Below are 24,094 nucleotides of genomic sequence, written 5' to 3'. Positions count from 1 at the left end.
CACTTGGAGTCTGTTGCAAAGTTTGGTTCGGAAGCGTCATCCTCCCTCAGTCTGTTCACCCTGATCCATCATCTCTGTTCCGTCACCTTGAACTCAGGATGCTTCATTATATCTTGCCTGCACTTTCTCTAGGACTTCATATTGCCAGATTTTATGAGTTGTTTTGCTCCTTTGAATATTAAGACTTTTCTCTCAACCGTACATTTAAACCAAGATATCAAGTCATCAGCAGGACATCCATAATGGCTCACAACCTTGTGCTAGAAGCTGAACATCTGACACAGGTTTTCACACTGTTGCAGCCCCAAGATCTCCCGAACACAGAGCTCAATGCACAGATTGGGTCCTGGATTAACACTCGCTCGTTCATGCTCAGCCTTCTTAAGCGCTGCATCTGTCCCACAGCTGTCAGCGATGAACTTCTGGTGAAACTGCAGGCTGTAGGCTTCAAGAGAACCCCTTGGACAGTCGAATCCCTTACCCATCAAATCAAGGCCAACAAGGACTTCCAACGCGCAATAATCAACTTTGTATATCTCTGGGTGATTAAGTTTGTATTGCCGCGTGAGTTTTGCTGCTCTTCTGGTCCTTTTCGAGTCTACCCGGATCCTTATTGAGGACTCTTGGTAGTAATGGATAAAGATATGCAATCGTTCTCGTCCACGGACTCCGACAGCGAGTATAGGCTGGACTTAAATGTGAGCGGCCCCCCGGGCAGGGGAGCAATTCGTCTCCTAAACCTGCGGCTGACCTTTCCGGGCACAGGTATCAACTAGAGAGATGGACCGCTGTGCGATTACCGGAATATACAGCGTCGAAGCATTTGGATTCAACAACAGAGCGCCTGGAAAGGTAGTCCCCATGCGAATCCTTCCCGAATGCCTACGCAGCGACGACAAAGCCCAGCACCTCGTCCAAGTCTTTACCGGAGGACGGATCCACTCAATCCGATCGATAATCGACAAGCCCGAAAACGCAATCTTCATGTCCGAAGCCATCACAGACAGCTTTCGAGAATTCTACTGGTCCCTTAAACCAGCAGCAACAACAGCCCCCAGAACCACAAGATCCAACCTCGCCGTCGAACGACTTGCCGCCCTTCAGGTCCCCGAGATCGCATCCCTACCGCCAAACTCGCCCGTTGTGCTCGGGGATAACGAAGCGAGCTTGTCCGTCCCTCCCCCTTCTCCAGATCTCTGCCGCCTACACCTTGCCGTGGGGCAGATCCTTAACGAGACTGGCTCTCTCCCCATGATCCTAAGGTTCTCTATGCCCGGAACTCTCAAAGAAGCCAAGCAGTAAGCCGTGGCCTATGACGTGGCCTTAAAGCATCCTTAACTCTATGGATCCCATTTATGCTCTGGTGGTCTTCTTTTGTTGCATTTGCAAAGTGTATGTTAGTTATCTTCTAGCTAAGGGAATTCCATTATCTTCAGTTCACATACCTTCCAGGCTTAAGAGGCGCCTGTATGGGAACCTTGTGCCTATCTGCATTGCTAAGGAACCATACCTACATACAGGAGAAAGTTATATGTAGGCAGCATAACTTTGAGAGTAGAGATGTTGCTGTTGTCGGTTATTGTTGTAAAAAAAAGTCAACTTGAACGCTAGCCGCAGGGAAGAAAAAGGGGGGTTAGGTTTTAAATAGTTTTTGAAGTTGCCTTTCTGCCCTCTCATTCACGGGACTACTTGAGCCAGACAGGTTGGCAACCTCCGTTTCTTCATCCACACTGTGGGATAAAGTAACAAGAGAAAGAAGAGTTTATTTCGGCTTCTTGCGTCAGAAAAAAAGAAAGAAAAGCAAAAGAGACTGGTCTTTTTCTTTTGCCTGTTTCCATTGACCTGCTTTCGGTCCCAGCTTTCCGACCTGGAAAAAGAAAGAAAAAAAGGTAGTAGAGATTAAATGAGACCCCTTTTTAAAAATAAAACATGCCATTACCCATCAACTCATACATATAAATAAGGAGCGAGCCAAGAACCATCTACATATCCACCGCTCTAAGTGCATTTCTCTTCGGAGGCGGTGGCGGTGGAGGTTTCTTCGCTCGAATAGACGATTGAGAGGAGGATACTCTGTTACCATTACTATACAGCCCCATACTCACAGGCCGACTTTGAAGCGGATTACTGGAAGAACCGGATAGAGAACTAGACGTGAAGCGGTCTGGGCTCACTTTCCCATGCGGTGACGATATGCCGTCGTCGGGATACCCGTAATGGCCGTCGTAGTTCCGGCCGTTGGCCGTGCGGGCATGGGAAGATGTGCTGTTTATAGAGGCGCTGTCGCTGACGACCCGGCCTGAGTGTGGAGGGGATACCCGACCTCGAAGCTGGGTGGGTCCTTCGAAGGTGGACGTACGGCTAAGAGGGGGCTTGTATAATGGAGAGTCGAGACAGGAGGAAGCTGTGCGGGTCGGTCGTATAGGGGGGCGGGCATCTAGCGGCTGATCTTCGGGCTCGAATCGCTCGTGGAAGGAATGTGCAGTTGTGTTGCGGGATAGATTTGGTCGACGGACGGGACTTTGACTATAAAATAACAAGTTAGCTGGAAAAATAAAAAGAGATTGCAAGGACAACTTCTTACCCAGTTGGCCATTCATCTCTCAGCTGTAGCAGCACCTCTCGGCACTGGTCATGGTAATTAAGTTGAGCATTGAAAAATGCTCGAAGATCGGAGATATTGTCTGCTTCCGACTCCCTGATATCCTGCATCCGTCGGTAAACATCCTCATTAGCCTCCTCATATTTCACCTTCTGTAGTCTTAGCTCCTCTTCAACGCGGAAATCTTCTCGCTTTGCTTTTTGCATCTTTGCGAGCGAAGTGTCGTATGCTAAACGGCGACTTTCGAGCTTCTTCCTAGCAGCCTGAAACCATCGTTAGACATACTCGGAGAACCTCTTGCGGCACAGCCAGCCAGTTCGTACCTGATATTCCTTCATCTGAGCAAGCGACCTATCCAGCGACTCCAGCCAGCTCGACGTCGCATCAGCAACGTACTGCTCCTGAATCCGAGCACAACGCTCATTGGTTCTTCCAAAACCTGATGATCAATCAATCAAGTTAGCCGAAAAGAACATTCTCCGCGCCATGAGACCGAACGTCATTGGGGCAGTACGAACTGATAAGGCATTGCCCAAACTCGGAATTGCTTTCAAAATCCTGCCCATGGTTTACCATCGCTCCTCCAAGGTACCCTATAGAGAAGAGCTTTCCGCCATCCCCTTCGTTACGTTTAGATATCGCCCGTATGTAGGCCGTCATAGCTTTGTGAAGGCGCTCCAACCCTATAGCCGTGTCAGGAATGGGTTTATCGGGCTGGCTGATGCGGGGTACCTGGTGAGCATACCATCATGTCTCAGGGCCATCTCTGCTTCCATCGCCTTAAAGTCGTCCGATACATTTGTCTTCACCTCGCCACCCATACGCTCTCCGGCCCACTGCTTGAAGCGACCGAGCTTCTTGTTCACGTTCATGACGCCGTGCGGGGATGGAATCGTCGAATCTTGATTAGCTTTAGATGATGACGATGGAGCTATAGTGAAGCGGATTGGGAACGGATGCACAAGTGTATATTAAATGATATTCGATCGGATTAGCTTTATTTGATGGGATTTACAATTCCATCAAACAGCACGGGATGGAAGAGCCCCTGGAGCGGGAAACAAGACTAGATAACGAAATGACCTGAACGAAGGGCGAAGAAAGCAGAACGCAACAAGTAAACCACCAAGTAAGCAGGAGGATTTAGAAAAAAAGAGAGGGAAGGGAGAGAGAAGGCCAGATGTTGGGCCCTTATTCAGATATTAATAACAAGCAACAAAAATAAAAAATACTCCGAGCCAAAAAAGGGGAGAGAGAGTAACTGAAGAACCTTGGAATGAGGGACACGCGACCGTCAATCAAAGTACCAAGTGTTCTATTCCTGCAATGCGCATCTCTTCTCTACCCGCCCGTGATCAACATGGAGAGCATAAGACAGGCATGGGGTGTCTCCGGTAAAAAGCCAAATCGAACGAGCAAGGGAAATGAAAAGTCACAACGCCCTTCCACCCCCGGCTCTGCTCGTCCCTATTCGCCATCGTTTCCCGCCAGCTTGAGTCCTGGCCGTAGGGGTTGGGGCGGTGGCCGTGTTGCACTGACGTTTGAGATCCGTGGGTTTGATTGCGGTGTCTCGTCAAGGTGGTTCTTCTCTTGTTCCATCGAAGCGCCGATCGAGAACCCGTCCCCTGGTCAAGCACCGTCGGTGTCGCTGCAGGCTGGTTGGCGGTGGAGCACTGGCCTGCCCAGCCCAGATGAAACAGCACCCTTCGCGCACGTCAGGGTTTGGTTAAAAACTCCACCCGCTTGCTGGGGGGGAGAAAGGCTTGTCGCTGCCTTTTTCTTTGCTTTTTCTACTTTTTTAACCCTTTTTCTTTTGCTTTTTCTTGGTTTCTTTTTCGCTTCTTGGAGCTTGCTACATAGGGCTAACTAGTAGGGCTGGAGCCAACCAGCAGCCAATGCCGCCCTGCGCCAGACATATACATATTACGCACATACGGAGCACATCCAGATATTCCATGTGGGTCATCCAGCTCCGGGCGCTTGCGAATCCTCAAGGAACAATTCGCGTTCGAAGGGATGCGGAGGACAGAATATTTCTCCATTAAGACTGGTGAAACATACACAGGCTGAGCATTGTCCAACCACTAGGATGAACGCTTTCATCCTCCCCCCCCGGGGATTTCGTTCTGGCGGTCTAGATCGTGACAGCTTGCGGTGTACAGCCACTTTATCCTCCAAAAACCTGTTTTACACGCATATACGGATCATGTACGGTAAGTACATACATACGTTGTGCTCCGTATGCTTTGAATCACAATTTACCAAAAAAGGAATAAATTGAATCAAAATTCTTTCTTCTAATTTTATATATTTATATAGTTAATGTGGCTTATCAAATGCTTTTTCCAATATTTTATCAGGCTCCAGGGCATGGATCTTATCCTGATCCAAATCCAAGAAGTAATGGGTTTCGCAGAGCCGTTTGATTGCGGAATCAATCACATCTGGTCTCCCTAGATCAAATTTATAGTAGGAACGAGAGGTGAACAGAAAGAAGATGACAAGCGGTGGGACAACATTGTACCACTCCTGCAGGATATCTTTGGCACTGCGGTGGATTGTGATTTGCATCTCCTTCCCAAACGGCGCGCTGACAGTATCCTCGAAACCTGGAGCCAGAGGGGGTGTTAACTCGACAGATTCCATAGGGGTGCCTGAAGGATGGGGATCTAGAGTAACTGGCGACGAAGGCGATGAAGGGTCGTTTACGGGCACAACATGCGCCTGAAAGAACGTATAGAACGGCTCTTTTCCAAAGAAAGAGAACATCACCTCCCTTATAACAGCAAAATGAAGTTGGGCGTTGAGCAGCAGGCCGATCACGGCTGTATATGTGCTGGATGAAAGTGTAGGGTCGGTCTTTCCGAATCTCACACAGGGAGCTCCTCGTCCTCAGGAAGCTTGTCGTCCTCAGGGAACACCTGATGGGGGTGTCTTGAGGGTGAAGCGGCGCTTGCAATAGTTGAACAGTTGCTCCAAGTCCGGTCCCAGAAGGTCCATGCCATGAAGCAGTGGTCATATTCAGTCCTATACCAATATACCAACGGTCGGTGGAGCATGACCGCATCTTAAAGGAACGCCAGACCCTGTATCTCCTGTTCATATACATCTGCTTGCCGGCGATAAACGATGTAATCATGATACAGGAACTTGATGATGAGCATACCAAAGTGGTTACAAATGAAGATGCTGGCTTTGACACTACAACTGATGAGGCTTCATCAGTGATCCCCGCTGACATCCTCATGGACCTGGACAAACTTGCGAGCACTCCCCAGATCTGTGATCCCATTGATAATGAAGTTAGCCAGAAAATTGACACAATGCTGACTCTACGTGACCATATCCCAATTAAGCTGCAACTACACGGGCGACTCCGCGGGGTGCGCTTCTGGGAAGAGGCCATGCACGGTGAAAAGGAGCATTCATTCCCACGGTATCAGCTATGGTAGAGATGGAAGATACATAGCATGATGTTGGCGATTATTCATGCAATAATATCGAAAGGGATGTATATATGAAGAACTGCAAGTGCTCCTTGAGAAAGACTGCCGTCATATACATGTTCTTCGTCTTAACTATCGTACCCATTGTATCCTGGTGGTGTCGTTCAGGGTCGGACGAGTTGACACAGGCATGTTGTAAGCTTCGAGAAGCGCCTTGTCAAAGCGCTCCTCAACCACTGCTTCTTGTTCACTATTTCGCCACCATACCCTGCTCACTGGTAATCTTTGGCTTTCTCCATGTCGTCCAATACCTCATTGCAGTGACGGTCAGCATCCGTATTTCGCGATCGCGGAATCCAGGTGTATGTAACATCTCCTAGGTCCTGGAGCTTGTCGTCAAGATCTGAGGCCTCCTCAATCAAATCCCGATTGGCCACTTCGTTTCCCTCAGCATTGATCCAATTATTTTGGATCCACTTTTCAACCCAAATGTTCATGCAGTTGACAGCATATCTCGAGTCCGAATGGATTGTAATGTCAAGCACCGGGTTCGAGCGCAGTTGTTGGTGTTTGTCCAGTGCCATCTCTAGGCCCAGAATAATGGCAATGATCTCGGCTCGCTGGTTTGTGGGACTCTCATATGCTTCAAGCCGCCGGGCCCAACAATGAGGCTTTGTTCCATGGCGCTTTTTATGAACGGCGGCAGCGGCACCAATTGCGTTGTCAGAGCCATTTCGTCGACATGCTCCATCCACATATATCATCATTTTATAGACCATGATGGCGAGTTAAAACGAGAGAGGTTGGTGTCAAGAGTAAAAAGAGCTGGCGAGTAATTCCTCTGTGCTTTAACAAATAAAAACGACGGCCAGCACGGAAGCGAGTGAATTTGGATCTGATCTGTTCCAGCACGCGCCTTTCCCTCTCCCAACGCCCAGCTGCGATCCAAGTAAGCAGGTTCCACCGCATCCGCGCAAGCCTGGTCCAGCCTTCAGGGATGAAGTTATGCATCGCTGCATACTCAAAAAAGCAAGGATACCAGCCCGCTATGTCCCAGTCCATCAACCAAAGATGCCCGGATTTGTCAAGGAGAATGTTTCGAGGTGCGAGATCATGATGAGTGAAGACGAATGGTTCCGCTGTCGAAGGTATATAATTCTTTAAGGATGTAGCCAGAAGCTGGTCTTCAGTGACTTTTATAGCGGCCCGCGGATTGGAAAGGTTGACCCAAAACGAAAGGAACGATGTCAGGTTTGCTGAGCTGGACCGTAGTGGTAATCGATAGAGGTCATCGAGCCAGAATGACCTACATTCGCCGGTCTTTAGAGACCCTGCGGTTGACGAGATCATCGATCGTAAGGAGCGAATATATCCACGAAGCTCCAGGGCCAGTCTTAGTGACTTGATCCAGCCTAGCTTGTTCCATGCTTTCTCCAGGCTGACTCCATCAACACGCTCCATAATCAGATACACCATGCCCTCGAAATAGACAACCCTCTTGACACTAGGGACGCGTATGCCAAGCTGACGGGCTACTTCCATAGCCTGGAGCGTATCTTCAATCAAACCAGGTTGGCACTCCTTAGAGACAAGGTTGGCGGATAATAAAGATACCGAAGAACAAGATGACAGGCGAGGCGAATCTGTAATGTAGCGCACAATATCGGCATCTTTATAGCTTCCAATCAGGTTATCCATGAAGGTTGAAGACATCTTCTGTAGGGGTGGTCAGTGACATTCTTTCTCTTACTCTGGGAGCCGAGCCTCCCAGAATTTCCCTGCCAAGACCAACCGAGCATTGGAGAAGCATTCATCACCTGAACCAATATGCACACCACTGATTGAAGCAAGAGGATTGTCCTCTGTGCCAGAGATGGCCATTCTGTCAGCTGCCTCGGGAAAGATGGAGAAAGCATGGAAGAGAGAGAGAGATCAATGACAGAGTGAGAACTGATGGCTTGGTTGAAAAGTAATCCCCTCGTCCGGCCGCCAGCAAAATTAGCGCCTTGGCACCAGATTACAAACTACAGTACTCCGTACTCCGTACGGAGTACTCTGTATTAATGGTGTTTTTCTGACCAATAGGTTCACACACTAAAATATATGGGAATCTATTGGTTAAGCAAAACACGTTCATAGCTGGTTTTCGTGTTGATGTTCAAAAACATGTTTTCACCCAATTCTCTGGTGGCTGCTTGACCATGCGATAATCAATGCTTATATGCTTTACCAGCTATCTTGTTCTTGCTCTACTCCGTACTACTAGGCCAATTGGGCATATGGCATTCCAGAAACAACTCTATAAGGCTCTCTTCAAATCCACTGATCCCCTACCACCACAACAATCAAATACAGATCTTATTCATTCACAAACTACATTATCAGCTATGGCAGTTTGTGCCTGGTGTCAGTCTAAAAAGCAACAGAGTCAAATGAAGAAATGCCAGATCTCTAGATCACTGCATGGTTGCTCAGCTTGTATAGTAGCTCTCTGTCTCAAGGGGCATTGCTGGGAAGAGTTCCATTCTATGGAATTGTACTCCGTACTCCGTAATATAATCAAAATAGGCTTAGAGGGAATAAATTACAGATTACCGCCAAATACACCAGTTTCCAATAGAATTCCAGTATTAAATACGCTACTGTACACGCTAATTTCTATGCTAATTTTGCCTGGCAGCCGGACGAGGGGATAGCTGGTGGCTATCATCCAAAGAAAACAGTGAGGACAGGATAAAATATCTCAGTAAGAGAAGAAAAGAAATGGCCACCAGCAGACAATGGCGGGGCCTGACAGATAAGCAAAAGGGCATCATTTTTGTTGCCCCCCTTTGCTCACATTTTGCTTACAAGCCAGGGTGTATCATGATGTACTGCTGGGTGAGCGGATGAGTGTACAGGCCACAGCAGATCATGGCTGTGGCCATGGCCAGGTGGGCAGAAAGAGATGCAACGCCATTTCCAGCTTGTGGAAAGTACGATGTTGAGAGAGTGCCCAGGGTGAAGCAGGGTGACCGGTGCAGCACTCGAGTGATCAAAGAGGTTGTTAGGTTCGTGGTGCGCGAGGTGTGGTGCGAGGTGTGGTGCGTGGATGGTACCTGAGAGAGTGCGTGGAGAAAGGCTTTGGCGAGTTGAGGGCCGAAAGCGGCTCCAGAACTGGCCCGTTTTGGACGCCGGCTCGCCGGATGATCGAAAAATGAAGTATCAGCGAAATAATTAACATATACGGAGGATATAGTTATATATATATATATTTACATAATTCATTCCTGAAGAGCGCTCGCGCTCGAGCTCGATCCCAGCGGCTAAACTTTCCACGTCAGGGGTAAACCAGGATTATCCATCCAATCAACATCCTCAAATAGCAACGGCGAGTCACAAGAGTCGAAAAGAGGCGGCGAGTCTGTGGGTGATAGAGACTGCTGCGAAGAAGGCACTGAAGTCGGCCGCGTGGTCAGGGCGGGAGAGTCAAACAGCGGCGTGCCCAGCGAGAAGTCAACCGTATCGTTGACATACTCCGGAAAGCCAAGGTGGTGGTGGCTGCCCGACTGCGGGTTTGCAGAGAACATGGATCCATCAATCACAGTACTAGGGTCAAGATGGTGGTGATCTGTTGCAGATATGCAAAACCCACCGTTGCCAATGTAATCCATCTGCGGCCTCGCGCCTCCCGTCGTCGCGGCCAACATGAGGTCGAACTCGTTCCAATCAATTCCGACGGCGGCTGGGTCGTGGCCCGTTGATTGGTTCGACAGGTCTAGTCCTATCCCCTGCACGGCGGCTGGTACCGTCGTGGGGACTGGGATGGACGGTGGTGTTTGCGCCTGCGTTTGTGGCTGCAGCTGCGCTGAGGTGGTTGTCCCGATGGGCCCCACCGGAGGCCATCCGATGATGGTCCCGTCAGGCAATTTCTTCTGGAACGTCTTCCCTTCCAGCAAATCCCTTGCGTATTTTCCGGGTGTCACTCCAACGACCTTCTTGAACACCCGATGGAAATGGCTCGGGGTCAAACCCGCCTCCGAAGCCAGATCCTGCAGCGTCGGCCGTTGTTTCTCCCCACCTGCCAAGGCAGCCAGCGTCATCGTCTCACATGCCTTCTGCGCCAGACGGACGTGGGGATCCGTGGGCGCACGTAGATCCTCAGGCTTGCACCGCTTGCAGGGTCGATAACCCGCCTTCTCTGCCTGGGCGGGAGTGTCGTAGAATATGACATTCGCACGGCGCGCCAGGCGGGCAGGACATCGTGGACGACAGTATATCTTTGTGGTGCGCACACCGTACACGAAGCATGTAGCTGCAGCGTCTCGGTTGACGATTGCGCGCCATCGGGCCGAGGGTGTGGCGTATGCCATCTTGTTGTCAGCTGCCTGAGTAGTCATCTTTTTTCTTTTTCTTTTTCTTTTTCTTTTTTTTTTTTTTTTTGGTAGAAGGGAGGGATAGGAGAGCGGAAACTTTTCTGAAATCGAGGGAGAGATCGCGGAGCGGGATGTGGATCGTTCGGGAGGAGTGGCGGGTGAGGTGGCTAGGGGAGGAATGAGTATCTTTTGCTAACTCTATGCTCCCCAATTGGGTAGGTCTAGGTGGTCTATAGAGACGAGTATACAGGAGGAAGTACGTAGGAGGTCGGCTTATATCGTTGACAGATTTGTCTTCTTAAGTCCATCCGGAAGCAAGAAAGGTGTAAAAAAAAAAGAGGGAAAAAGGAACCGTGTCTTTTCTCCTTCGCTTTCTTGCTTGTGCTCACCACTCGTTTTGGGGGGGAGAAGCGCCAAAAAAGGATGTGTCTACTGCTTGATATTGGGATCTAGATAGGAAGGTAGAGAAAAAGAGTCCATGTGGACGTTCAAAGGAAGGTTTGTTTTGACCCTTCTGAGGATGTGCTTTTTTATATCACACAATAAAGGGGGAGGAGGAGAAGTAGGAGCAGTTCAAGTATAGGTATGTTGGAGGATGTGGGATTGGAGATAAAAGGGGTGGATAAGGATCCCAAGGCAAAAAAGAAAAGGTGCCAAAGAGAGATATATCTTCCAAGACTTCCGCGCGGATCGCTAGATCTTGAAGAGGATAAGGGTGGTCTGGGGGGAGGGGGGTGTGGATGAGAAAATGAGAAGCCACAGGTGGAAGATATAGGGCAGCCAGGCAAGATATATAGGGCGCCGAGCAGCCTCCCTTGCCGGCGGACAGCGCAGAGCCCGTCGTCGCGGCGAGATGATGAAATGGCCCGGCCTGCAGCGAGGCGGGTGCGTGATTGGCCAGTTTGGGAGCAAGACCGGGGCCGCGCAAAAGACGCTGTGTGCGGCAGGTGGCGGCTTAGTCATGTTCGCCTGCCGAGGACGCGCGCTAGAGCCCTTTGGGTCGAGGTCACATGTCTCGCCGAGACCAAAGCGGAATGGTCTCGACCGCGCCTTGGCACGGCTTGCGGTGGGTGTCCTGTGGCTGATGACCTTATGTCAGCGGTCTGGCTCTTCGTGATTGGCGGGGCCACGCCCACACCCACGCGAGACCGCCGTCTGCCCTTCCCGTAGCACGCAGCGCGTGTCTTCCGCTCTGACTTGGCGGCTTGGGAGGGAGGGGAGGAATCTCTTGGGAGGCTTGACCATGAGGTCACTTGGCGTTCCAGCCGCAGGAGGAGCATGTCTTGAAAGGGCAAGGATTTCCACGCTCCCGCTTGGCGAAGGGCGGAACCTTATTGTAGCCCTCCCCGCTTTGCCCGGCTCGTCAGCGCGCGGAGTTACATCGGATTATTTACGGGGGGCACGCTGGTTTCGTGTCCGCGGAAACGTCTCCTGCGAAGCAGAATTGGTGATGGCGCTCCGAGGTCTGGAACTCCCCACACTGCGGCTAAAGACACGACGTCATAAAACGGTCCTCCACCGGCCAGTCCGCTGCGCTCTACCCTCCTTGTGGTGGGATCACTCGCCCTTGTGTGCTTAGGCCCTCTTTGGGTAAGTTTAGCCCCATTCAATTGAGACACCTACACATCTTAGCCAAACAGCAAAGTCCACACACCGGAACAAAAGGTCGTGTCTCGTCATGGCTCCATACATCGTGCATTCCACAAGGCTGCCTAGAGTCACTGTAGATGATCCCCGTATTCTCAACGGCCCATCATCGGGGAACTAGACCGCGAGATATTTACTCCGGCGATTAGTGAAGGCCCTAAATTTCCGCAGAAGAGATGCGTAATTGCGAAATCATAATAAATTTCTACTGGTTCGGCCACATGATGGATTTGCTCATTTCCTGCACTATGGCAGCTACCCATCAAATACACATGTATGCCATTGGAAAAAAAGAAAAGCATTCCCGCGCATCCTATCATAATCGAACCGAATGAAATACGCCATCCAATTAAGTTTACTCCTTTGTCTTTTGAGTACCACGAAGCAAACCGGTTCTCCGGGCAGCAATGAGACCGGCCTTTTGACCTTGTGCAGCGTATCTGGAAATGGTGGAGGCTTTACCAATGTGTTGATGGTTACCACCACCGTGAGGCTATAGAGAAAAAATAGTCAAAATCCACCTGTTCTCCGTAAGGGGACGAAAAAAACTTACATGGTCGACAGGGTTCATGGCAACACCACGAGTCTTGGGCCAGGAGTTGCGCTTGACAGCGAACTTGTGCTTGGCTCGGGAAGCCTCTGTAGCATACGTTAGCGAAATTCCCAGGGAAAAAAAAAAAATTAAAAATTGCAATCGTGTTGTATTTGGCCACGTACTCAACAATGGCTTGTCTGTACGTCCACCACCGGCAACAATACCAACCATTCCTCGGGAACGGCTCTTCACGACCTTCTTAGCACCAGAGGGGAGCTTGATGCGAGTCTTGCCCTCCTCGGGGTTGTGGCCGATGACCGTGACGTAGTTTCCGGATGTTCGGCCAAGTGCACCTCTGTCTCCAACCTTCTCCTCGACGTTGGTGACAACGGTACCTTCGGGGACGGAGCCCAAAGGAAGGACGTTTCCGACAGTCAAAGCAGCGTTCTTTCCAGCGTAGATGAACTGGCCGGTGTACATGCCCTCGTTGGCAATAAACGTCTCGGTGATATCCTTGAACTTGTACGGGTGGCGGAAGGAAACTTGAGCGAGGGGAGCGCCTCGGCCAGGGTCGTGAATGATCTTCTTCACCACTCCGCGAATGTATCCGTGTCTCTCGGCATAGTCGAGGGTTCTGAACTGAGCTGGTGCCTTATTGAGACGGGTGTGGGCCGCTGTTTAAAGAGGTAAAGATAAGTCAATTAATCACCATCTTCAAATTCCCTTCCATCGACAAACTCGGACTCTTCTTGATGCAAAACAGGTTTATCACGTACTGAAGATGGATCCACGACCCTTTCTCTGATTGCGGATCACGCGACCCATGGCGTCTGACTGTATAGCAAATCAAGGTCAGCAAAGGCGATGTTACTTCGTGGAATGTCGAGTCGAAAGTGGCTTCATACCTCTTCGCAAAATTGTCGTCTGGTCGGTGAGGTTGCGAATTCACGCTCAAAATGCAAACCAAAATTGTGTGGTCGTTTGTGTAGGGTGTGTGGTCGCTAATCTAGCCGAGTTTGTACTAGCGCGGTTGCCACTCCTCAACTCCAGCTCCTCGACGCGAGCGATCACGATCAGCAACCCTCTGAGTCGCCGAATCTCCATTTCATGATTAGACCTCGCAGAGAAAAGCACCGTGGTCTGGGTCTTTGAACTGAAAGGTCCGGCATCGTTCGCGCTCTCCAAAAAGGAGACACAAGTTTCTCCTCGAATCTCTACATGCCATCCATGGCTTTTGCTAGGTTCTAGACGTGGAAGCCATGAAATCGTCAGGTCTATTTTTGCTGAAGATACCTATGATGCGCATTGTGTCTGGTTGCGGGCGGATTTTTGATGGTGCTTTGTACCCGGCATAGCATGGGATGCAAATGCTGCTGCCTTCATTAACCGCTATAGCCAACCCCGGTCTTGGAGACTCTTCCCATTTCATTATCGGTGTTGTTGCCCCAAAGCATCTGCATCGCAATTGTTTGGACGCATTTATTCTTCTTCATGCTAAATCGTAAGAAAGTCCTCTGTTGAACGCTATTTGATAATTTTGTTTCTTTTCGTCATTCACCCCGCCATTCACTCCTGGCGGAGTCGAAAGCTTAACCTGAAGGTTTACTTTCTTATGATGGATGAAATTGATTGTCTTGCTCGGCTGGCAAATTCAATATTGTCCTTCCTCAGAGATCGTTGCAAGTTGCAACTTTGCGTTTTACTTGCCACTGGTGGCTTATCCATGGTCTTCTTTGTTTTCCAGGGCATCGCCATTGAGACCCTTTTCCCTTTCATGTCAGCCCTGGCGAAGACCTTAAACGAAGATATTCGCAGATCCGCTTTGTCTCCGCTGAGGGTTCAACATAGGATACCCATTCTGGTCCGAGCCATTTTTCCCCGGCGGCGCTTAACAACATGGCAAATTATAAGTTTAAGTGGTCTCGGGACTTAGTCCGGACACACGTCGTCGATATTTCTCAGGACTACGGATGGTCAGATTCTAACGCATCACGAGAGAATGCCAGCTGTCGCTGTAGCAATCTCCATGCAGCAAAGATCAGTCCGGGGCTGTTGCAGATGCGATAACGGAATTCGAGCCGTGTCTTTGGTCCACGTCATTGGATTCTTTGCTGAGACCCTCTCGAAAATCGAAACTGCCAGCCTGATGGGTTTGTACGGATGATGTTCGGGGTGCAGAGTGAATTACTCGATTTAGATAGCTTTAGCTGATACTGTGGCTTTAATCGCAATTGATACGTCCTCCTGAATGGCCGCTTTAAAACGGGCAAAGCGCGCTCCACCCACGCTTGCTGTTGTAGCTTTCCCAGTCACTCTAGAATCTTGTGTCCTTGCCAGACTTAACCCAAACACCTCTCGCCAACCTCCAACTTTCAACTTCTCCACACCATCAACAACACCATGTCTCACTCAGACTCGGACACGTCTTCGTTGTCATCTGCTGTGTCAATAGAAGATGAGGCCGTGGCGGCTTCTATAAATCGCACGGTTGGCATCGAGAAATATTTCAAGCGCGAGAAACAAACCGAGTCGCCGCCCCCGAAACGTGCCCCGTCACCGCCACACGAATATGTGCTGGCTGACAATCCAAATATTGCAGTCAGTAATCTCCCGGACATATTTCCATTTTCCCGGCTTTGATATGTGTCTTCTTAAGACGCGTCGGTTGCGTGTTGAACGCGCTGCTAACGCCTGACATTTTTTTCTTCCCCAGTTCATCGTGATGTTCCGCGCGAGATTTAGCGATGTATTCCCCAAGTCGGTCCCCAATTACGGCCCACAAGATATTGAGAGAGGAGTTACGGATATTGTACCCGGTGATCACATTGAGAAGTTGTTATGTGCCTTAATTGGCCTGATCCTGAATCGGAAGAAAGATGTTGAGTGCGTTTACCTCCGGAACCAACGTTGACTCGAACAGCGCGGACTCGGCTCCAATTCCCCCAAGAATGCTGTTTCTACTCAATCTGAATTTGTGCGCTGACCCTTGCGATCCCTGCGTGTAGAAGAGGTCACTATCAACGTGCTCTCGAGGAAGCTGTGCAGACACATTATAGCCAGTGGCCCAAGGCATGGGAGGGCAAGAATCCGCTCCATGGCGGGCGCACATTCGCAACTATGTCGCCGGAAGAGCGCGTGAGCATCCTGTATTCGTGCTGTGGGAGTTAGTCGCTAAATTATTCTCTCCAGCTTTCGTTCCTTCGAACATTGATCCTATGGGCCCTTTCCTCCTCCGACGCCGTCCAAGCGAAGCTCAAGGAAAGCTATAAGCAAACAAGACAAGAGGGGGACCGTAATCAGCCGCTTTCTGTTCAGCCATGGGGAAGCGACAGCTACAAAAGGCGATATTGGCTTATCGAAGGCCGTGATGACACACATTTCAGACTTTATAGGGAGAGTAATCCTGCGCTTAAAACCAATACGTGGTGGAGCGTAGCGGGCAGCATTGACGAGTTAAAATCTGTTGCGGAATCCCTTGGAAGTGAGAAGTCTCGCGCTGCTAAAGAGCTTAGCGAAAGGATCCGCAACAGTATACCACGTTTTGAGGCGTCTGAAGAGGTATGTTCCTACTATGACGAGCATTGAGCCACATGGACGATTAACCGTATGATAGAAACGAAAACGTCGCGACTACCGTCTAGCACGAAAAGCAGCATTTGCCCGTCCTGAACCAGGATTTTCCCTTTACGAAGGCCGGACTCGTGGAAAGAGGATCAAGTATACATTTTCTGATGAAGAAGACTTTTCAGAAGGACTTACTTCAAGGAGATCCACGCGGCAACAAACCCGCGGGTCTACTCCAGCGGAGCCGCCCGGCCCAACCTTCACCGCCAGTGGCCGGCAAGTCAAGGCTCGAGTTGGGGGTATATATGGTGAAACAATAACAGCCCGACAACGAACAGATTCGGCTCAAACCGCTGGTCTTATCAACGGTAGACCGCAACGAAGCACAAGATCTAATGGATTAACACAAAGCTATCAGACCGAGAGTTATAATTCCGTGGATGCAATGGATGAAGATGATGAGCCGGAAACCGTCTCAAGTGGACAAGAATGGGAAGGAGGAGATGAAAACACCGTCGATGAAGACGAGGATATGAGCGATGTGGGGTCTCTGGATGAAGAGGATACAGTTCGACCGAGTCTAGTTGTCCAGCTGAGGTATGGTAAAGGAAATGAGGACCAGAAACCAGCGAATCCTGATCCAACGAATTTCGCCAGTGACAAGGCACCTGAAGTGAAATCACCCCATGTGGGCGCTATTATTTCACCAAATACTTCAGTTGTGCAACTTGGAAACCAGACTCCGTTGGCCCATCCCCTCCCTACTAAGGACATGGAGGGTGTAGCTACCAAAGTCCAATCACCACCAGCTCAAACCACCGTTATTCAGGGGAATGACATGCCGCCTGGTCAAAACGGTGTTCAGCAGCCACCAATCTGAGGGGACGAAAAGCTTGTCCTGATTACAGTGTTGATGCATGTTGAAGTTACTCATTAATTTGGAAAAGGGAGCCCATAGCATGTGATTATGGACCATTGATCTACAGGGGATTACATGGGTATATTATGGGTGTGGGTATATTGAAAGAATCTAATATCATATATCGAAGGATTAGGTTTCAATATTATCCTCCGTCTTATATGTACAGTACAGCAATATCAATGGAACGCTGAACAGTGCGCAATGCACCCAAGTTCATATGCTTTCCGATTAAAGATATCAAGCAGGCCGCTTCAGCATAGAGCGGAAAGAAGATCTATGTGGAATACTGGAAGGGAAGCGGATAAAGCGCCGTTCCGGACTCTGAACGCACTTCTTGAGCCAAAAAAGATTCGAATCCCGGCCGATTAGGCCAAGTAGCATGATTGCGTAGTTAACAACCCGCAATTGGTTTCTCTCAGCCACACTGCTGTACCCAGCCCTTGGGGATATTTGCCAGGCTATATGTATTGCATTTTTGCACCTCCTGTTACCGAGTAACCCATACCGTATCCTGGCGCGGCTAGTTTGTGGACGGACAGTGCCAGTGTCAGGCTGGGAGGACGCGCGTCCGCTTTTCACTGTGCTCCCATGCTCTCATTTATCAGACGGTGCGGTATAGCCATCATAAGGCGCTGTACGTGAAGGAGTAGAGCTCGATCCGGCTCAGAGCCTTGACATATCCCAGCCGTTCAACTTCCACCACCACCGCCGAATTGTGAATCCGACTGTCCTGCCACTGGATTGGGCTTCGCGGTGCCAGTATTTCCAGCCACAGAGGGCAAGCGTCCAAAGCGTGCCTTGCATCAGAGGCAACAGGACCTAAAGTAGTAACCCAAGTATTAGCAACATTAGATTTCAACAAGATGAAGACGGTTTTCAGGCCAGCATTTCCCTATAAGATAGATCTTATATGTGATCCGTACCTGGTCTCGAACGGTGATCCAAGCAATCCGGCCCCAACTCTCTGCTCCGCTGATGCTCGCGAGATAGCTCTGCTCAAATCGTAATTCTGGCAAGGGAGGCAGAGTTGCCCGATGGTGGTTGCTTTTCACCATCCGGCTAGGGTCGACAATCCCCGTTGACAGACTTTCCGCATCAGACGGGACGCGTTCCAGTGTGTTCTCATGGTGTCGTCGGTGGGAAGCAGAGAAGGGCGAGGTCGTCTCGTGGTGCGAGGACGGAGAGTGCTGGTTTATAGACGATGTCTGAAACGATTCAGCGACCTGCCGCATACGGTCGGACATTTTGCGTAAGTTTTCTTTGCGTCTACAGCAGGGTGGAAAGGATGAAAGGGCGTCGGAGTGCGAGGGCGGAGGAAGCTTGTTCGGAGTTGATCAGTCGACGTCGGCAGCTTGGCCGGATTTCGTTGCGCCCTGAACTTTCCCCCACCAAAATTCCCTTCTCTGTTTCTCTCCGTCCATCTCCCCGCAGAGTCAACAGAACAACAAATTGACAATCATTCCGGATAAAATGGCTGCCCCAGAAGGATATCCTCTTCTCTGCTTAGAGAATCCTCTCCTGGGTATAGTATACTGAATCCTCTGCCAACTATACAAGGGCTAACTCGTCATTTGCAGATATCCAGGGCGTGGGGTAATACCTAGTTCCGACATTTCGTTCAGTGGCCAATTGCTAATGCACCCTTAACGCAGAAATGAAGCGATGCTAGAGAAGTATGGCGTCAAGGCCAACGATGCCATTCTTGCCGAAGAGAAACATATGGGTCTCTACGAGGATCTCCTGCAAAATTGCGGTGCGAAACTGATTGCGGGAGGGGCTGCTCAAAATACTGCCCGTGGAGCTCAGGTACTATTTTCCCGGAAATTCTGTCAAGATTTATAGTTGGGCAGATCATCCCTTTGGATAAATGCTCACTGCTCGATTAGTACATGCTTCCCGATAATTCCGTTGTGTACATGGGCTGCGTTGGCAAGGACAAGTACGCAGACATTCTCAGAGATGCCGGAAGCAAGGCTGGCATCCGCACAGAATACAGAGTGGATGATGTTCAGCCAACCGGTCGCTGCGGTGTAATAATCACTGGCCACAACCGCTCTCTTGTGACTCACCTCGCTGCTGCCAATGAATACAAGCTAGATCATCTCAAACAACCTGAGATCTGGTCCCTAGTCGAGAAGGCTAAATACTTCTTCGTTGGTGGATTCCACTTGACTGTCTGTGTACCAGCTATAATGGCTCTGGCTGAAGAAGCAGCTGAGAAGAATAAGGTGTGTATGTTCGCTTCTTGGGTTATATTTCGAAGATTGCGCTGCAACACTCATGCTGGGCACTTCGATGGAGTTGCTAAGTCACTAAAATAAGTGCTAAAACTGGAGAAACTATCAGACTTTTATTCTCTCTCTTTCCGCACCATTCATTCCGGCTGTCTTTAAGGATCCCCTTGACCAAGTTTTCCCATACACTGATTACATCGTTGGAAATGAATCGGAAGCACTCGCCTTTTCCGAAGCCCACGGATGGGGCATCAGCGATCTTACTGAGATCGCCAAGAAGATGGCCAATCTTCCAAAGAAGAACTCTCAGCGCCCTAGAACCGTTATCATCACTCATGGCACGGAGCCAACTATCTCCGCTGTCTCTGACGGGAACGGCGGTGCTGAAGTAAAAACAACCGCCATCCGGAAGATCTCCCAGGATGAGATTTATGATACTAACGGCGCTGGGTGAGCTGATAGCAATTAATGTTTTCGATTTCAGCGAGAAAGATGCAGGCTAACTTTTCCAACAGGGATGCATTTGCTGGAGGATTCTGTGCTGGCGTGGTTCAAGGAAAGACCCTTGACGAATGTCTTGATATGGGCCACTGGCTGGCGAACCTTAGCATCAGAGAATTGGGTCCACAGTAAGTTTCCTCTCGAGCAGCATTCTTTCCTGAAGCCTGGGCTCACACGATAAACCTTTTTACTAGATTCCCCTTCCCGAAGAAGACTTACACATCATAAACCGAAGAGGCAACCTGTAGAAGATTTCAACCTCACCAGTGGCCCAAAGATCTCATTCGTATTTCCGTTCTGTCAACTCTCACGACTATCCTTCCTCTTTCCTGAGATCCGAAATTCAACGATTACATACATTACATTTTGATGGCCGCAGGCCGAATATTGATTCGAATGCCAGGCGGCGTAACATTGGAATTCATATAAACTTATGTCCCACATAACGCCGGCTCAATGGGGAGAATTGGACATACTCAAAGCGATGAACGTTTTCAACAACGCCAAAACTCTCGAGCTGATGAACGGACAAATGGATAGAGCAAAATAGATAGCCATAATGAATAAATTATTATTATTATTATTATATATATATAAAAAAGGCATTTAATGCGACCTTACGGAGTCTAAATATTATTAAGCCAATTTATAAAAATCACTTTGATAAAGTCCACGCTTAAGGGAACTTAGGAATTTCGCTGTTCTGAAATGACAGCAAAGTTGCAAGAGCAGCTCCAAGAAATAAAGCATCAATCCATTAGTTAAATCGTCAAACAGAACAACAATAGTACATGTCAAATAAATGTAGTATCAATCTAGATTCTAGGGATAAAATTGACGGTGCTCATGCCGCTAAGAATATTCGAAAAATTTTCGGTTGTCAGACGGAGTTCCCGACATACTCGGAGACCGGCAGCACCGAGGATGACAATGACAGGCTGGTGGACGACGGGTTATCAGCGCTAGGAATGCTGTTGTATATCTCCGGGGAATATCTCTATTTCCGCCCAGAATTCGACAGCTGTTAAATACAGCCGGCGCCAGTCAGTGAACAGCGATTCGCCTAGAATAAATGTGGTGACCTCTAGTTATCTAGGCCATAATCCCAGGAAAGCCATATAGCGCGGCTTCGGACGTAAGTCTCGTTACGTCAGATTCTGCCACAAGTGGGTAAGTGTTCAAACGGTGCTACCGGCATGACTATTCTAAACTTAACTCTTCACGTTCAACGACTATAAAGAGATAGGCTATGGCAGCGGAACCTGATCAAATCCACTTTTCACCCACCCTGTCCGCTTGGAGGTGTTTGGCCAATAATGCCCGCGGCTCTCGCGGACGAGGTTGCATAGCTTCCGGGAGGATGACCGGACGGGTTAAAGGGGGAAGAAAGTAGGCGTGGATCATTGGCATTAGGAACACCAATGCATGGAACGCGTTCAGTGAATGATCGGTGGACAGTCTGCCAATTCTGGTAGTTAATCATTGAACTCCCCGTTGGCGTAAAGCCATTGCTGTTCTGGCTCATTACGGGAGTAGAAGATCGATGCTGTGCCGAGATTACGGGATTGGATTGGAGAGGCGGGTAATTCAAGGGCGACATAGGGTTCACATCATATCCCGAAGACCGACGCAATCCACTATGAGTCGCCGTTGATGGCCTCGTTCTCGGGGAAACTTCCCCTGGTTGCGGCGTAAACGGCGTCTTCGTTATACTTGGGAGCGGGGGGCCTGGTGAATACGATGTTACAGCCTCAGGCGGCATTGTTGGACTGTAGGGGCTTCGCAGCACATTATCCCCAGGAAATGGATAATCCATTGACGCTCCATTGGTATCAATCGATAGACGTGGCCACGGTTGGAATGTTGCTGCTCCGTTCTTGGATGCACAGCTTTCTCCGGGATCGGCTTCAGAGTTTACAAGCGCATCAACCATCTTATCCATATCGTCAAATGGCGAAACAGATTCCATGGCCGACTCCTCATTTTCCACATGATTATCGCACTGTTTCGGGGTAGTCACTTCTTGTTCAGCGGTCTCCGAAGAAAAGTTAGTCGTAGTAGAAAACTGTGCAAAGCCCTCTTCTTCGTAAAGGAATATATTCTTGTCATAGCCGCTTGCTAGGCTGATCGGAATTTTCTATTGCTGGGTAAGTATTTCGAGATAAAAAGAAATAACGTCACGAAATCGGGAGAACGACATACTTTACGGACTACCAAGTCAAGACCATCAGTAACCAGTTCCCGCACACGAAATAGCATTTCCGCTTTCACACGGTCAACACTAGCGGGTCCTATTGACCTGGGTTTGATGTTTCCCTGTTCATCGACATAGCGTGGGGATTTGCCATCTTGCATCAATGGAGAAAATCCTAGCGTGTCGCGATCCTCCTGCAGGAGATAATCCAGGTAAGGTATATCTGGAACACTGAAGCTAGAGGTAAGCAATGTCAATGTGTTCGCATAGATCTTCCAGAACTCCTTGATTTGCACACCAACGGCCGAATCACGAGCTTTAGAAACGAGAATGAAACTGTTGACCACTAGCCAAGAGCTATAATTTCGTAGTGCTGGCAAGATTTGGCAAATAGGTTTGGAGAGCTTCTCCACTTCGGCTAGTAGAACCCGCAAGAGTGTGAAGAATGTCTTCACATTAAGCTGCAGGAAGAAAGTGGGTGCATTTCCGTTGGTATCTGGCTTAGTTCGCGCATGTGCTTCAGCAGCAATATTGACCAAGCAGAATTTTTGAAGGAGGTCACCGTCCAGAGAGCCCTCTATCAGTTGGATAGCCATTTGGTCAAGCACTTCATTCTCAATATCATCGCGTTCTGCGAAATCAACACCCTTATAACACATTGCATGAAGAAAGGTAAAAGAAGAAATCAATGACTCCTTCTCATCTTTTGACTGGGCCAACTTTCCATTTGACCGAGCATTCAGAATCTTTCTGAATTCGATTTCAAGATTTCCGGGCGCGGTTGGGTGAGACTCCGTCGCACATAGAGCACGATAAAGATAGTAAGTCGCTTGCAGATGGTCAGCTTCGGCACGAGCAATGATAGCGAGTTGATTGTGGAATATCCCCGAGGTGGGCTTGATGGAACCCGCTAGAGCGTAATAGTTAACCACGTGGTTCCACTCCCGTCTTTTGGGATCAGCAACCAATTCCGTTTGATAGTACCGGGAGAGATCTCCCAGTCTAATAAAAGTGGAATAACACGACTCAATTAGAGTATTCCGCAACTCCTGTGCGATGTTGGCCGGAGTTGGAACATCGACTGGCACGATCTGCAGCTCCGCTGCAGCTTCTGCAAGCTCCGGCGCCACCTTCGATCGCAGGAGGATGAACTTGAGATATTTTTCATAGAACTGCTGGGCACCACTGATGAACTTTAGATATTGATGCTTGAGTTTTCGTTCCTCAACCGGGCGTTTCTTCCGGGCCTGCTCGTCACGGAAATGAAGAAGAAGTTTCCGAAAGCGAGAATTGATTCTCATATGCGAATCCCATATCCGGCTTTCGACCTCGGGAGGAGCAGGGCCCGCTCCCGCCTCAAGGTTCCTACAGGTGGCATGGCAGGAATGCTGGAATCTAGATAGGAGCGTCAGCATATCATCGCAACTGATGAAAAGGAGGGAAAGCCGTTTGGGGGGCAAATTAAAAAAAATGAGTATACTCACTGTGCTAGAAAACGATTGACCTCCCGAAAGGTAGGTTCTCTTGCTGAAAGTTCCTCAAGAAGCTCCTTCTCGCCTTGAAGATCGATTCTTTCAAAGCACGGGACGAAAGTTCGCGGTTAGCTCAGACTCCTACATTCTCTTACAATTCGCACAGCATCGAGCAATCAACTCACATCTGTTCGCGCCCCTGAGACCCTGATGCCATGCTTCAAAGGTCCCGCGACGATTGTAGACTTGGGCGCGGCCAGTACTTCGTTGGAAAACAGGGGTAAACTGCGTGCTTTTCAACCGTTTGCGACGGGGATTGACGGGCTCGCGCTTGCCGGGGTGGTTATCCAAGCGATGACTGGAAGAGACAGGCGGGAGACTGGAATCCATGGAGCATTTCAATTATATAGTAATTATCACGGATTCAGTGACTCCCTAGGATCGCAGCGCGCGATGCCGTGGAGTTGTCACTTCGTTCTCATGGTGATGCCAATATGACTTCGGTTTGGCATGCCATCGGATCACGTGATAACTTATCGGCGGCTGCAAGTGCTCCGTGCAGGCCGCCCATCAGCATAAAACCGACGCGAAGACGAGGTGAAGAACAACGCGATACGCTGTA

The 24,094-nt window shown here is 49.4% G+C and overlaps 13 protein-coding genes across 13 annotated transcripts; 5 read left to right on the top strand and 8 right to left on the bottom strand.

The window, feature by feature from the left end:
• Nucleotides 1-242: 242 nt before the first annotated feature.
• On the top strand, nt 243-1,302 carry CIMG_06041 (uncharacterized protein; the record flags this gene model as incomplete). Its single annotated transcript, XM_001242144.1, has 3 exons — nt 243-564; nt 631-698; nt 766-1,302. 3 exons carry the CDS (start codon nt 243-245, stop codon nt 1,300-1,302), a joined length of 927 nt encoding a protein of 308 aa, XP_001242145.1.
• A 442-nt stretch (nt 1,303-1,744) lies between these two features.
• On the bottom strand, nt 1,745-3,942 carry CIMG_06040 (BAR domain-containing protein). The gene is made up of 5 exons (XM_001242143.2): nt 3,348-3,942; nt 3,121-3,285; nt 2,926-3,041; nt 2,585-2,865; nt 1,745-2,526 (listed from the first exon to the last, which is right to left on the bottom strand). Exons 1-5 carry the CDS (start codon nt 3,472-3,474, stop codon nt 1,983-1,985), a joined length of 1,233 nt encoding a protein of 410 aa, XP_001242144.1. The 5' UTR covers nt 3,475-3,942; the 3' UTR covers nt 1,745-1,982.
• A 20-nt stretch (nt 3,943-3,962) lies between these two features.
• On the top strand, nt 3,963-4,647 carry CIMG_06039 (uncharacterized protein; the record flags this gene model as incomplete). The annotated part of the gene is made up of 3 exons (XM_001242142.2): nt 3,963-4,156; nt 4,257-4,322; nt 4,476-4,647. 3 exons carry the CDS (start codon nt 3,963-3,965, stop codon nt 4,645-4,647), a joined length of 432 nt encoding a protein of 143 aa, XP_001242143.2.
• Nucleotides 4,648-4,881: 234 nt separating this feature from the next.
• On the bottom strand, nt 4,882-6,491 carry CIMG_11662 (uncharacterized protein). Its single transcript, XM_012358637.1, has one exon. The coding sequence runs from the start codon at nt 6,006-6,008 to the stop codon at nt 5,067-5,069; it is 942 nt and encodes a 313-aa protein (XP_012214060.1). The 5' UTR covers nt 6,009-6,491; the 3' UTR covers nt 4,882-5,066.
• On the bottom strand, nt 6,010-7,963 carry CIMG_13012 (ankyrin repeat protein). Its single transcript, XM_004445255.1, has 2 exons — nt 7,841-7,963; nt 6,010-7,764 (listed from the first exon to the last, which is right to left on the bottom strand). The coding sequence occupies exons 1-2, from the start codon at nt 7,856-7,858 to the stop codon at nt 6,817-6,819; spliced, it is 966 nt and encodes a 321-aa protein (XP_004445312.1). The 5' UTR covers nt 7,859-7,963; the 3' UTR covers nt 6,010-6,816.
• A 1,286-nt stretch (nt 7,964-9,249) lies between these two features.
• On the bottom strand, nt 9,250-10,752 carry CIMG_06036 (DNA repair and transcription factor Ada). The gene has a single exon (XM_001242139.2). The coding sequence runs from the start codon at nt 10,425-10,427 to the stop codon at nt 9,354-9,356; it is 1,074 nt and encodes a 357-aa protein (XP_001242140.2). The 5' UTR covers nt 10,428-10,752; the 3' UTR covers nt 9,250-9,353.
• A 344-nt stretch (nt 10,753-11,096) lies between these two features.
• Nucleotides 11,097-12,095, bottom strand: CIMG_13011 (uncharacterized protein; the record flags this gene model as incomplete). Its single annotated transcript, XM_001242138.1, has 4 exons — nt 11,097-11,478; nt 11,542-11,762; nt 11,798-11,987; nt 12,058-12,095. The coding sequence occupies 4 exons, from the start codon at nt 12,093-12,095 to the stop codon at nt 11,097-11,099; spliced, it is 831 nt and encodes a 276-aa protein (XP_001242139.1).
• Nucleotides 12,096-12,229: 134 nt separating this feature from the next.
• On the bottom strand, nt 12,230-13,520 carry CIMG_06034 (60S ribosomal protein L2). The gene is made up of 4 exons (XM_001242137.2): nt 13,362-13,520; nt 12,768-13,259; nt 12,604-12,689; nt 12,230-12,543 (listed from the first exon to the last, which is right to left on the bottom strand). The coding sequence occupies exons 1-4, from the start codon at nt 13,408-13,410 to the stop codon at nt 12,406-12,408; spliced, it is 765 nt and encodes a 254-aa protein (XP_001242138.1). The 5' UTR covers nt 13,411-13,520; the 3' UTR covers nt 12,230-12,405.
• Nucleotides 13,521-13,678: 158 nt separating this feature from the next.
• Nucleotides 13,679-14,844, top strand: CIMG_11657 (uncharacterized protein). The gene has a single exon (XM_012358636.1). The coding sequence runs from the start codon at nt 14,198-14,200 to the stop codon at nt 14,516-14,518; it is 321 nt and encodes a 106-aa protein (XP_012214059.1). The 5' UTR covers nt 13,679-14,197; the 3' UTR covers nt 14,519-14,844.
• A 105-nt stretch (nt 14,845-14,949) lies between these two features.
• On the top strand, nt 14,950-17,490 carry CIMG_06033 (uncharacterized protein). Its single transcript, XM_001242136.2, has 5 exons — nt 14,950-15,183; nt 15,299-15,468; nt 15,591-15,720; nt 15,775-16,143; nt 16,199-17,490. The coding sequence occupies exons 1-5, from the start codon at nt 14,986-14,988 to the stop codon at nt 17,027-17,029; spliced, it is 1,698 nt and encodes a 565-aa protein (XP_001242137.1). The 5' UTR covers nt 14,950-14,985; the 3' UTR covers nt 17,030-17,490.
• On the bottom strand, nt 17,166-18,377 carry CIMG_06032 (uncharacterized protein). The gene is made up of 2 exons (XM_001242135.2): nt 17,995-18,377; nt 17,166-17,890 (listed from the first exon to the last, which is right to left on the bottom strand). Exons 1-2 carry the CDS (start codon nt 18,313-18,315, stop codon nt 17,735-17,737), a joined length of 477 nt encoding a protein of 158 aa, XP_001242136.1. The 5' UTR covers nt 18,316-18,377; the 3' UTR covers nt 17,166-17,734.
• A 125-nt stretch (nt 18,378-18,502) lies between these two features.
• CIMG_06031 (adenosine kinase) lies at nt 18,503-20,463 on the top strand. Its single transcript, XM_001242134.2, has 7 exons — nt 18,503-18,593; nt 18,649-18,664; nt 18,724-18,877; nt 18,958-19,299; nt 19,418-19,755; nt 19,821-19,934; nt 20,001-20,463. Exons 1-7 carry the CDS (start codon nt 18,542-18,544, stop codon nt 20,032-20,034), a joined length of 1,050 nt encoding a protein of 349 aa, XP_001242135.1. The 5' UTR covers nt 18,503-18,541; the 3' UTR covers nt 20,035-20,463.
• CIMG_06030 (uncharacterized protein) lies at nt 20,371-23,927 on the bottom strand. The gene is made up of 4 exons (XM_001242133.2): nt 23,658-23,927; nt 23,485-23,571; nt 22,009-23,395; nt 20,371-21,943 (listed from the first exon to the last, which is right to left on the bottom strand). Exons 1-4 carry the CDS (start codon nt 23,687-23,689, stop codon nt 21,086-21,088), a joined length of 2,364 nt encoding a protein of 787 aa, XP_001242134.1. The 5' UTR covers nt 23,690-23,927; the 3' UTR covers nt 20,371-21,085.
• Nucleotides 23,928-24,094: the final 167 nt, after the last annotated feature.

Source organism: Coccidioides immitis, assembly GCF_000149335.2.
Source record: "Coccidioides immitis RS genomic scaffold supercont3.2, whole genome shotgun sequence".
NCBI classification, from domain to species: Eukaryota; Fungi; Ascomycota; class Eurotiomycetes; order Onygenales; family Onygenaceae; genus Coccidioides; species Coccidioides immitis.
The sequence above is the reverse complement of the archived record's forward strand: the minus strand, read 5'-3'. Positions and strand labels throughout refer to the sequence as shown.